Source organism: Squalius cephalus (assembly GCF_949319135.1).
Source record: "Squalius cephalus genome assembly, chromosome: 19".
In the NCBI taxonomy this organism is placed as follows: Eukaryota; Metazoa; Chordata; class Actinopteri; order Cypriniformes; family Leuciscidae; genus Squalius; species Squalius cephalus.
Genome location: NC_137140.1, coordinates 25031278 through 25044029, shown reverse-complemented (window position 1 = coordinate 25044029; position 12752 = coordinate 25031278). Strand labels below are relative to the sequence as shown.

General features: G+C 39.4%; 1 protein-coding gene across 2 annotated transcripts in view; it reads right to left on the bottom strand.

Moving 5' to 3' along the window:
- Nucleotides 1-12752, bottom strand: part of adgra1a (adhesion G protein-coupled receptor A1a) — a 33154-nt gene that overhangs the window by 11748 nt on the left and 8654 nt on the right. Inside the window, exons 1-2 of one of the 2 annotated variants that reach the window (XM_079851854.1) lie at nucleotides 3418-3737; nucleotides 2734-2889 (exon numbers count right to left, since the gene is read on the bottom strand). The exons of the other annotated variant lie outside the window; for it this stretch is intronic. Coding sequence (XP_079707980.1) covers nucleotides 2734-2736 — 3 coding nt within the window. The 5' untranslated portion in view covers nucleotides 2737-2889; nucleotides 3418-3737. Of the gene's footprint in view, nucleotides 1-2733; nucleotides 2890-3417; nucleotides 3738-12752 lie in introns of those variants that run through there. 2 annotated transcript variants of the gene reach the window in all.

The following is a 12752-nucleotide window of genomic DNA, read 5'->3' as shown; positions in this document are numbered from 1 at the left end:
TTGTACGTTCAGGGGCCAAAGTGATTGACACTTTTCTCCCAGATGTATGAGTAAAGTGATATTTAATGAGGCACTGAAATTGATTGATCAATACAACGTCTACAAAGCTGAAACTGTCCAATCTCATAAAACTTGTTCATACTAATATATATGATGTTATAAAAATTGGTGTGACTCCTCCATATTTAGGTCTCTGATGCATATTGAGCATTAAGAGTGTTCTTGGCCTCTCCTTCTGTGTGCCTCAGTGAGCATGCTTATCTTAGAGACAAAACTTGGTCAATCAGTCTGCTCCAGTGCACAGACTCATCTTTCCAACAGAATATGACGGTTTGGGCTTGTTGCAGGCGTTTACAGATATATTCATAAACATATACCAACTGTGCACACTCATATTTACACATGAGTACAAATGTTGCAAACATACATAGCTTAATATATAAAAGTCACATGCAGATGCATCCACAAGGCCCATAGGCTTGCATGCACACACACACACACGCTCTCTCTCCTTCTCTCTCTCACACACACAGCACAAAACAAAAAGCAGTAAAACACCCATTATATAACAACCGTCTTTGTATTCTTTCTACAAATACTGTTTAATATTCAAGATTTCCCTACCGTATAAACAACTAAAATGAATTACCATATGATCTATAATTAAACTAACTTTACTATGCAATTCAATTTTCATCTGCAATGTTGGTGGTAGGGAGCTATGATCTTCACTGTAATCCTTGTGGAAAGTATGCACGAGTGTGCTGTTTAAGAGAGCTGCTCTGCACATCCCTTGCACTTTCATGTCCTCTGTAATCTGAAAAAGCTCTTTTGCAAGGTCTAATGGATAATGTGGTGCTCGGGAGAACATACTTCATATTTTTACACAGCTCTCTGAAAATCTCGTTTCTGATTGGTCAAATCGCAGCATTCAGCAATCAGATATTTTTGGATACGGACAATGCTGTACAACTGACCGCTCATCCAGGATATTGGTTTCCTATTTAACTTGTGTTCTGTCTCACCACTGCCTCTACAAGAACGCTAATGAAATAATCAATATTTAATTTTATTTATATCTATTAATATTTAAATATTTTCTGGGTGATCCTGATCACCTAATATCTAGAAAACAGTAGAAGATGGGATATTAATTACAATAAAATATCATACTCATAAGCACACAGAACACTACATAGAAGACTGAGTAAATAAAAGCAGCACTGGGAAACCTGCTGCTGACTACATTTAAAATGCATTTTGAGATCTACAGACATACATTTAGATAGGGATAGTAGGGAAATGCCCTGATATTTGGGCCCCAAACTACTTTGTTTCAAAAAAATGTAATAATAATAATAATGACATATGTTGGTCAGTATACTGTGTGGCAAACATGCACCCTCTATTGCCTAAGATCAGGTTCACCGCTGACCAGACAGAAGGATAATGCTTAATGTAATGTAATGACTGGTTCATTTAAAAAAATATATATAATAATAATAATAATAAATAAATAAATAAAAATGACAGAAGAGGTTAACTGTAATATCTAAAATTGTGAGGCTTGAGAAAAGTATACAAATGAGCCTTAATAAGCCTAGAATAAATATTATTTTTAACATGAAGTACGCCCACGCAGTGGCATTTCTCAACATCAACACTCTAATCAGGTTCCTGTGTGACTCGCTGTTTTAAACTGTGGTTTGTTTAAAAAAGATTATAATCTAATCTTTTACCCTGCCTCCCTGCAATATGACCCTATTTTCAAAGCAAACCTACGCCCTTGCTGAGATCGAGGTTGTTAAATTATTAGATCAAGGCCATTTTTTAACACTTGTCATTGACTGTAGGCCTAGTTGGTTCGGGTCTCTGTCCTTGGTGCTTAAACCCGATAAAGCGCTAAAGGCACTCTCCGTGGTGCTGCTGTGATCTGCTGTGCTTTCTGTGCGGTGAAAAAGAAAACGTTGGCTGATAGCAGTGACCTGATTGGCTAGATATCTGAAAAGAGGAAGCGGCGACAGCCGACGTCAAACAGCCAATTTAGACGTCATAACGCACACAATTAAAACCTATTCACGTCATACAACCGCGAGTAGCCTCTATACTTTGGTGCTGGCACAGATAAAAAACATTGTAATCGGAAAACAAAGTAAAATCGCCTTTGCCTCAGGGATAACCAATGCCACAGACACGCCACGGCCCCTTGTGATGATTAGCTGACAATGACAATTGATATTCATCACACGCGCACTCCAGCTTCCAGAGCCACCAGTGCGGTTACCCTCTGACTAAATCCCTTCTACACAATCTCTACCATTTTCAGAGATTCAAAGACAGTGCATCGACTATACGTAATTGAATAAAGTTAATTTAACAGTGCGGCGATATTGAGCAAGCGTCTGGCACTAGTAACAAATGGATCCTCTTTCTCTGCCCCTGAGAAAATGCAACGTTAATCTATGATGCGATGCCATTGTGAGGCATCGCTTTAATTTCGTATATCACATCGGAGATCAATGCTACTGCCCACTGCAAACGCCCGTTTGTTTGGTGAAAAAACAAAACCTCTCAATTCACTGCCATTAGTAGCTAAAAAGAGAAACAGTAGGTCATCATCTAAAGTTTTTTTGTGTGTGGATAAGAGATGAAGAGACAGCAAAGTTTTATCTCGTAACATGAACAGCCTTAAACTAAACTAAAAATATAAATTAGGTACTTAGAATCACTCACCATCAGATCCGCAAAGTTAAGGTCCAGCTTTAATGCAATAGTATCAAGTATCACAGTCGGTTATGATGTGGCCATCTGGCGCGTGGCCCTTGTGCACGCGGAGAGAAACGGCATTCCGACAGGCGCTGAGGGAGGGTCATTCTCCGACAGGAGAGGCTGCAGAACATCCGATAATATAAGCAAAAAAAAAAAAAAACAATGCGAACACCAACACTAACCATTCCTTGTTAAAAGTCGGCTCAGAATTATTGAACTTAAGTCATTTGCGGCGATTTCCGTTGGGCACGTGCGCATTCGCCGTGACGTAAGTCTTAGTAAATATCACTCGTGCAAATGTTAAAGCACAATCATCCGAGAAAAAGAGCAAGACGACCACTTCACAGCGTAGGCAGTGTAATAAAGGTTTTAAAATAGCCTTGCTGCTATTTCAAAGCCCTAGGAACGGAACACTCTCTAGTGTCTCCAAAATCGTAACCTTATGACGAGCAAACATAGCCAACACCCCTTTACCTTACCTTCCCAAAATGGCACACTGAAGACTTTCATCAGAAAAATGTTTTTTAAATGAACGTATAGGTGCGTGAATTCATGAGCTACCCTATTTTGTGAATATCACTTGCAGTATCAGAACGAGATTGCCAAGGCTACTATCTAAAACGTTTAGCCTACTGCAAATATCCTTACCTATTTTAAAGAGAGCAACTGGTGTCGTACCCCATCTTTACATCCCGTTATCTGAAAGGCTTGACGAGCGTGAGCGCGTAATATAGGCTACTCCATGCATCTCTAAGGAAGACAAATATCAGATCTTGGGATGCGAACCGAGAACCGATCAACCGGTTCCATTTTTCAAAAAAAATAGCAGAACCAAATGATTTTCATGACGTTCGGTTCCGGTAACGATTCTCGAATCTGCATTGTTCCGCCGATGCAAAAGGAACACCGTGGTGAAATACTCTGAGTGTTTCCCGTACTACCATCCACTGCAACACCGCCACTGAATCAGCAGGAGACATGATACAGCGCGAACAATGTTTAACCAAAGACTCTTATGAGCCGGTTCTTTTAGTGATTCAAAAATATATAGGCTACCACAAGCTAGTCCGATTCTCGAACAAATGACTCTTATGAGCCGGTTCTTTATATTTAATCAGTACACGTTTGCTCATTGGGAGAGCTGTTACTGAAATTTGTGACTCACTTACTTAACCCCAAGGTAATGCTTTCCTCATGTCCGACTCGAAATGAACCAAGAAATGTTTGGCTATAACTTAAGTCTCGTGTAAATTAAACCATGTGGTGACTTGTTCACATGATGTGTTTTGTTGTAATCAGGAGCCTATATTTTACACACACACAAAAAAAAAAAAAAAAAAAAAAAAAAAAAATGAACACATGACAATATTAACATATTTACTAGTATTACCTCATATAAGCCTGTGAAATGTACTAATTTTGAAGAAGGCGTTTGAAGTCGTAAACAGACCTTTTGGATTTATTCAGATTTGTTCCCATCATTAGCAACAGGCCCAACCTCAACTTTACTCCTCAAAAGTGGTGGTCAGTAGGTGGTCAGAGTTCTCCTCTCACCACCGTTAACGGAAACACGTCAGATGATGGACTATTAAAGTAATAATATTGAGGGGGAGAAAAATAAAAGTTTCTCTCAGAAATATCGTGGGATGAATTCTAGCCTAGGTAAAATGTATTCTTCCCACCCCCAAAAAGGCGTCTGACAAGTTTTCACTTTAGCGTGGGATAGAGGATAGAGAGAATTCGTGTGGAAACAATGCAATGTCGTCGGTCGCGTGAGCGGCGCTGTTGAGCGCGCGCGATTACAGTTACCCACTGCAGAGGTGGAAATGGTTGTAACCATCTGAGCTCGCGGGCACATCAGCGCTGCAGCGCTGATTTAAAGAGACAACCTACCAGGTTTTACCTTTCGCATGTAGCGCGTTTTGGAGAATCACATCGGGAGGTTTCACCCTGTTATTTCTTAAAAGCGTTTCTTAATCATCCTTAAGATTTCTATTTGTGTTTGTCTGCGTAGCCAAGCCTATTTGTATGGGCCATTCTACAGAACTGGTTCAAAGTCAGAGTTGGAAAGGTCTTACATTTTTGTATTTTTTCACACATTTTGTATACATGCAAATTGTATAATATCCAAGGTACACATTTTTTGTAATTGTGCAGTTAATTATCATATTGATTTTCAGAAAGTTTTGGAATATTTTTCCTCTCCCCAAATTCGTCACTACCAAAACACAATAATAAATTATTTAATAAGAAGGCTTATATTGGACTATTAATATTTTGTTTACATCTACCTTGTAAATATATTTTTTGCTATTTTTTAAAAAAAGTTTCCACCGGTAAATCAATAACAATGACAATTTTAACAATATTTTAAATGTAATTTATCATATTGGTTGTATTTTGAATCCAATCTTTCTTTGTAAAAAGCATGAAGTTAATCATACTGATTTCAAAGTTAAGGGTTCATTACTTTGAATATACATTGAACCAAACACTACACTAACATCTTAGTTGATAATTCAATATGCTTTATTTTAGACAAAACATGCATGTTTCGGTCATGACGGCACACATTCGCTATAGTGACGGTAATGTCAACCTCATCACATTACAGAATTTTAACTCGTATACTAAAACATTACTAAAACATACTAAGCTACTAATGATTTGCATAACTGTACTAAAATTTAGTTTATTTCCCCCAAATAAATGATTATGTGTTCCCTTTTGTCACTACTAAAACAACGATGACATGTTTCGGTAGTGACAATTTTAGATACTTTTGAGCCTAACTCAAAGATGCTAATCAGCACATGATTAACTAGCACAGTTCTGAACAGTTGTACACACATAAAAACTAAATTTTATCGAGTAACACTCGATGATGTCACAACCGAAACTTCACCACATTTTGGTAGTGACTGTTTCGGTAGTGACAAATTTTAGATACTTTTGAGCCTTGCTCAAAGATGATAACCAGCACAAGGTTACCTAGCACAGTTCTGAACAGTTGTACACACATAAAAACTAAATTTTATGGAATAACACCCAAAAAAGTTTGCTTAATTGCAGAAAAAAAGGTGTTTGGTAGTGACGTTCCTTAAAGTTACTCACAGATTTTCAAACTTTTGAAAACATTTCCCTCAACATGATGGTACCTATCTACAATGAAAGAGAGACTATGAGAAAGAGGGACACAGGAATATTTCCTGATCAAAAATCTAGGGGTGTGGTTAAAATCAGTCTCAGCCAATGGACTAAAACACACACTGTTTCGGTATTGACATGAAAATGCAGGACACATTTTTTTACATACAGTTTCATGATTTAAAAAATAAAATATAAAATAAATGTTGTTGTTTTTACTTCACTTTTTTTTAAAAAAAAGAAGATATTTTTAAAAACAACAATAAAAAAAAAAAAAAAATAAAAAAAAAACATTTCAATACCATTTTCACAAGTTGAAATTTAGGGGTTAGGGTTTGGGACAGCCCCCTCCCAATTGAAAGTACCCAATAAATGATGATTTTATATATTAAGCTTACTGATATTTAAAATATTATTGTGGGATTCAATAGATAATGGAAGGATATTTGTAAAAATCTAAAATTTGAATAATTAATTATTTTTAAATGTGTTTTTTGTTTGTGGGACATCAGTTTGCACCAGTTCTGTAGAATGGCCCGGCCAATGTCCCCACAAAGAGGACAAATTATCCTTGTGGGGAAATGTTTTAGTCCACATGAGGAAAACAGCTTATAAATCATACTAAGTGATGTTTTTTGAAAATGTAAAAAATGCATTACGTTTTCTGTGAAGGGTAGGTTTAGGGGTAGGGTTAGGGGGATAGAATATACAGTTTGTACAGTATAAAATAATTATGTCTATGGAAAGACCCTATAAAACGTGTGAGAGTGAGGTTTTCAGTAAAAATTGTAAAAGGTGTACTCGAAGGTGTTAAAGATATACTCTAAAAAAGTTTAGCCTACATAAATAAATTAACAACACTTTATGATATTTCTCAAAACAACTGAGATTAAAATCTCACTCACATACTTATGACACAAAAGTCACAAAAACCTTTTTTTTCTACAAGGAGCGGTATGTTGACATCACCAGCCGTGCCATGCAAATGACACCATGAGTTAAAGGTGCTCTAGGTAACTTTTTAACCTTAACTGAACAGCTTCGGAGTCAGTGGAATGGTTATATTACTTATTTCGGGTTGAATGGTGGTGGTTTCGCACCCCCCTGGTGCCCGAGAGCGGAAAAAACTCACTTGCAACTTTGGGACGCGGGTCGGTGTCAGGAAGTATCGCGTGATATCAGGTCTCGCGATGTAACGAATTGCTTGACGGCACTGCACACGTACACGCCCCTATTCAAGCACCGGCGGGCTAGCTATAAGCAAAGGGCAACGATAGATTGAGTTATGGCTGAGGCTGAGCCTGTAAAAAAGAAGCAGAAAGCTAGGAAATCTTTGTCGGAGGACCAACGAAAGAGGAAACGGGAGACTGACCGAGCAAGAAGTCAGACTCGAGTAAATATATCGGACCGGCTTTTTCAGAATGGTGAGAACTGAGAGAAACAGAAGCCTGCAAAACGGATGCTGATCCTGCTGTTGCACTTGTAAGTTAGGTATCTTTGGAATAAACTGTGTTTAATATTTAAATTTCAAGTAATTGCGACCTCAGGATGTTTGCTATTGTCTGTAAAGGTTTTTATTATGATCGCTGTCTGTTAGGGGCTTACTAGTACGCTAGATACTATAACTTTGATGTTAGCATTGTCATAGCAAACACGTTTGATTTCTGTAGTTGTTTGGCCGTTCCTCTGTCGGTTTTATTTGTGTAACTTACACTTTTATTTTATGTCACTAAGTCAACGCGTCTGATAGTAGGCAATATCAGACGCGCAAAATGTTGCACAGCTAGAAAAAACGTTCTGTTTTCTTAGACAAGCAAAGGTAAACCATCATTCTACCAGATGAACTTATAGACCTTGCTAATATAACTTTAGACAAATATTAGCCTCCGATATATATATTTTTTTTATGCTCATGCCCATTCTCCCAAAAACAAACAAACAAACAAACACGAAAGCAGTAGTTCGCCTCGTTCATATCGTTCGTTCCCGGTAAAAATACTAGTATGCATGACAACACAATAAATAAAAAAATCGCCATCAGTTGGAAAGAAAATATTGCTTTACTTGCCTCGGTAGACATAACTGGCTTTGAAATAGCCGGTTCCTCTGCTCAGCTAGGTTGACAGCTGATCAGCTGGGTTGCTCGTGGCAAGGGGGGAGGGACAACAGTTCGTTTTTACGACAGAGTGTTTGAAAGCATTATACTACCAGACACTAGGGGGAGCTCGTAGAGAAAAAACACTCAGACTTGCATAGTGTCCCTTTAATGTCACCATGAAATCAAAATAATTTTTTTATGGATTATTGCAGTATTTATAATAAGTTATTTATCCGTGCACATGATTATTTAAAAAAAAAAAATATTATATTATATATATATATATATATATATATTATATATATATTATTCGTCTGCCTTCCTGCAAACCACCGTAACAGACGATCGGACCGCCCAATATGGACAAACGGGCAAAGTCTGTTGTCCTGAGTCAGGAGAGCCATAATTTATTTTATTTTTTCAAAGATTTTGTTTGTTTGGCCGTCACCAGCTCCCTGGATGACGAGACCTTAAAGAACCTGTTCTAGATCGGGGTGAACTTTCACAACACCATCAACCTTCCAGACACCACCGGACTGAGTTGGAGTGAAGCTGTCGTGAGGTGTCTGGAGAGCGTTGCGCCCCACCCACTGCCAGACCCAGAGCGCGTTTCACCACCATCGACGTGGAGAAGTCACGTGAGCCCCCCGCAGACCGAGCGGCACCACCCGCCGCGACGAACGAGTCAGAGCCTGAGGATAAGAGGACAGAGCTTGCCATCGCCCCAGAAGTAGTGCCTGAAACAGCAGGCTGATAGACTTCGATGGGGTATTGTCTGGGAACTGGGAACTTTTTTTTGCTCAATCCTGTGTGAACCGTGTCATAATTACCTTTGTCATCTCAAGTCTCATTTCATCACCACCACTACAGAGTTCAGCCAGTTCTCCAGTCCCATCGCTGCTGGATGCTTGCAGCCCTGCGCCGTCTCTGGGGAGTCCCTGCATTGACGTTGAGCCACAGGTCGAGCAACCACCAGCAGTGCCTATCCAGGAGGATCCTTCGGCTCCACTTCCGGCCTCGGATCTCTTTGCTCCATCTCGGCCCGCCGACCTATCGGCTCCACCAGAGTGGCTCCTTCGGGTTCCCTCATCCCACCTGCTCCCCCTTGGTCAGTCGTCTCACCACTTCCACCACGGACTTTCGGGCTATTCACTGCGCTCCATCCCTCCACCCCTTCAACTGCAGCAGGTTCCTCTTTCCCGTCAGCATCGCCTCTGTCCTCGCGCACACCGTCGCCGCCCCAGCCCTCGGGAACTCTGGCTCCACCTACGACGCTCGTTGCTGTGACATCGCCTGGGTCTCCTGCACCAGTGATGTCGCTCAGCTCCCTCAACCCTCGGTCGGTGCCTGCAGATCCACCGGCTCTGTCTCCGTCGGTCGTCCCCCAGTTGCCATCGGCCTCGTCACCATCTGGACTCCTCTCTCTCTCGACTCCGCCATGGTCTGTCGGCACTGGGGAGCTCTGGGTCTGTGCTTGCAGACCATCTCCACCGTCACCGTCAGGGGATCGTCGTCCTGCCATCACCTGCCCTTCTCCAGCTCCTCGCCCGCCTCCAAAACCTCCTCCCTCATCTGTTTATGTTCTTCTTACGGCGCAAGATCACGCCTACTCAGAGGGGGTGTTATGTCACAGTTTGTTTTCATTAGTCACATGTTTCTCCTTCCAGGTTGCAGAAGAAGTCCTGGAAGATTCTACAGTGGCCATCAGTCACCTGACTTGAACCCCACAGAAAATCTCTGGTGGGATTTGAAGAAAGCCGTTGCAGCACGCAAACCCAAGAATATTACTGAACTGAAGGCCATTGCTCATGAAGAAGGGGCTAAGAGGAATGGGCTGCCAGAAGCTATTGTCTGGTCATACATCTCGTTTGCAGAGGGTTATACCAGCAAAAGGGTGTTCTATTAAGTACTAAATATGCTTGCCATGAAGGGGTGGAATAATTTTGAGACTGCAGAAGTCATTAAAAGTTGCACTTTCAGTTGAATTTGGGGAAACCACTTGAAACATTTGTTGTGTTGAGCTATTTCAATTACTTTTGTTTGATTTGTTTATTGCAAACAGCTGTCAGTACATTTAGCCAATAAACCTGATTTGCAATGGGGGTTGAATAATTTTGATGACAACTGTAATATCCAATTTCCCACGGCTACCCACAGTTCCCATGTCACCAATCCACCAATAACATGAAAAAACACAGTATTAAATATATAATGTACCTTTATAAAACACAGTATTAAATATATAATGTACATTTATATAAACTAACACCTATAAAGTCATAGAAAATCAGCAATAAAAATAAGCTTATATGCTTGGGGGAAAAGTTATCAAAGAATTTAAATTCAGAGTTGTAGCCTTTTCTGGTCCATAGTTACATTCAAGTGAGTAAACGTATCTTCCAATTATCTATAAGCTACTTGGTTGCTCAAAAAATTTGATGAAGTTGAACAGAGATGCCAGAAGATATAGGCTATGTCATTCCATAGTGATATTTTATATCTGGTTTAAGGTTAGAAGCAGAATACAGATAGGCCTACTACAAAGATATACATCTATATATACACCCCAGTTTTTCCCCCCTGAAGTGGTAAGTCTGTCATCTTTTTTAAATTCCTCTTAAAACTATGACCACCCACTTGTTCTGTACCATGTTAGGTCTCAGTATTGCAATGCTGTAGGGCACACTTTCACCCTGTCACCCACGCCGCTAAATGAAAACAGCCCCCAACTAAAGACTTACCTGTTTTATCAGCAGTGGAACAGCTGCTAGCTTTCATGCAATGCCTTTATGTTTTTTTTTCACAAGAGTTCCTAGTATTTTGTTGTTGTTATTGTTTTCTCTGGGACTCATTATGCAGTTACACTACAATGCTATTCAATAAGGTTATATTAGCATGCTAATTGAAATTTATAAAGCAATTGCCCTAGAGAATGCTGAAAGGTCCCTGATCCAGTTGTTGTTGCGTTAAAAGCATAACTAGCCAAAGCGTAATTAAACCATGTAACTTGGTTTCTATGCCAACAAGACTACATCCCCCTTGACTGTTTTCAATTTAAGACTAGATGAAATAATTGCTTCTAGGAAACTTCTTGGCAATTCCAATGTATTGGATTGTGCGAATAGACATTAAATACACTGACTAAACAATCTTTATGCCAGACACTTAAAACAAAATGTTCGACTTGGGTCAGGTCTTGATGCATGCATGTCAGTAAAACTTAAATACCATTGTCTGAGTGAAAGTTCATCGTGTAACCTTGGTTAAAGCTCAAAATCAGATTGGTTAGATAAATGGTAATATTTATCAGGTTTGTCAATCTTGATGAATTTCAGATTCTGAAAGTGATGTTCATAATGAACCCTAAACTTTTTAAATATGTCCTATTCACATATTCGTTTACATGTGCATTATGTATTCTGAACAAAACTTCAGCACATGAGCAGAGCCCAGACGCCACGTACAGAACAGGAGAAAGCCATCGCAGTAATGTCACCGGAACTACAGTGAGTATGATTGTAATTTTTGCCAGTCTGTAAACATAATGATCATGGTACTACGCTCATGCACAAGGTATTTTTGAATCCAATTGAGAAAATAGTCAGATTCAAGCATTTATATGCAGTATTTAAGGTCTACACCACCCCTACCAATCTAATAGAAATTTAATTCGAAACAACCTCAATCAGGGCTGCATTTCTCAAAGGCATTGTGAGCTAAGTGATCGTACAGACCATTGGTGCCAGTGGTTCTACAATCTACTTAGACTTACAGTGCTTTTGAGAAATGCAGCCCAGTTCGATTTAGGCATTTACATGAAGGCTTTTCTGTCTTATCGAGCCATCAGTGATAATCGATTATTTGGTTGCATGTAAACATAGCTATTGATGCATACCAAGCATATTTTATAAATAATTTGTTGACTTTGTTGATGCATGTTTTAAGAACTAATTTCCTTGGCTTAACTTGGCTCATACTGATGGTCTTGACTGTAGGAAATGCATAAAAATATAAATTTGATATTCTGTGGCCCGGCTCCTCCAGATGAGGCTGTGAATCAGTGACAGCATTGTCTCGGACAGGAAGTGCCTGTCAACTGTCACATGTGATTTACAGGCAGGCTAAATATTTTGGGAAGTCTGCCTGAACCCATCCCTATTGTCTGGAAACATGCATTGTGCTACTGTTAAAATACAATAAGCTGGTGACTGCTGAGATGACAGGCTGGATGGGGCATCAACCACTCAGCATAGCTCTGTGGGTGTCGCATCCCAGAATGAAATCATTCTGTGGATATGGATCACTGTGCAAGCTTCAACAGAGGGGTTAAACGCACCAACAAAACCCAAATGCAAACTGACTCGCCTAATAACAATGAAAATGCCATTAGGCCTGTATGTTAAGCATGAGAGATAGTTGGTGTTTTGTTCATCATTATTAGTATATCAAAGCAGTGTTGTAGATGCATTGTTATTTTAGGATTTTGGCTGGAGAAAGTGCTAAATGTTGGGCAGTAAGCCAAAGTAATGAATGTACAATAACTACCTGGTGGCAGCACCATGAGTGTGTGGGAGAGAATTTCCTATTCATCAAATAATCCTGAAAAAATAGGTTTCCACAAAAAACATTAAGCAGCATAACAGTTTTCAACATTGATAATGTAATATAATATAATAATATAAATGTGTTTTTGAGCACAAAATCAGCATATTAGGATGATATCAGAAAGATCATTTGA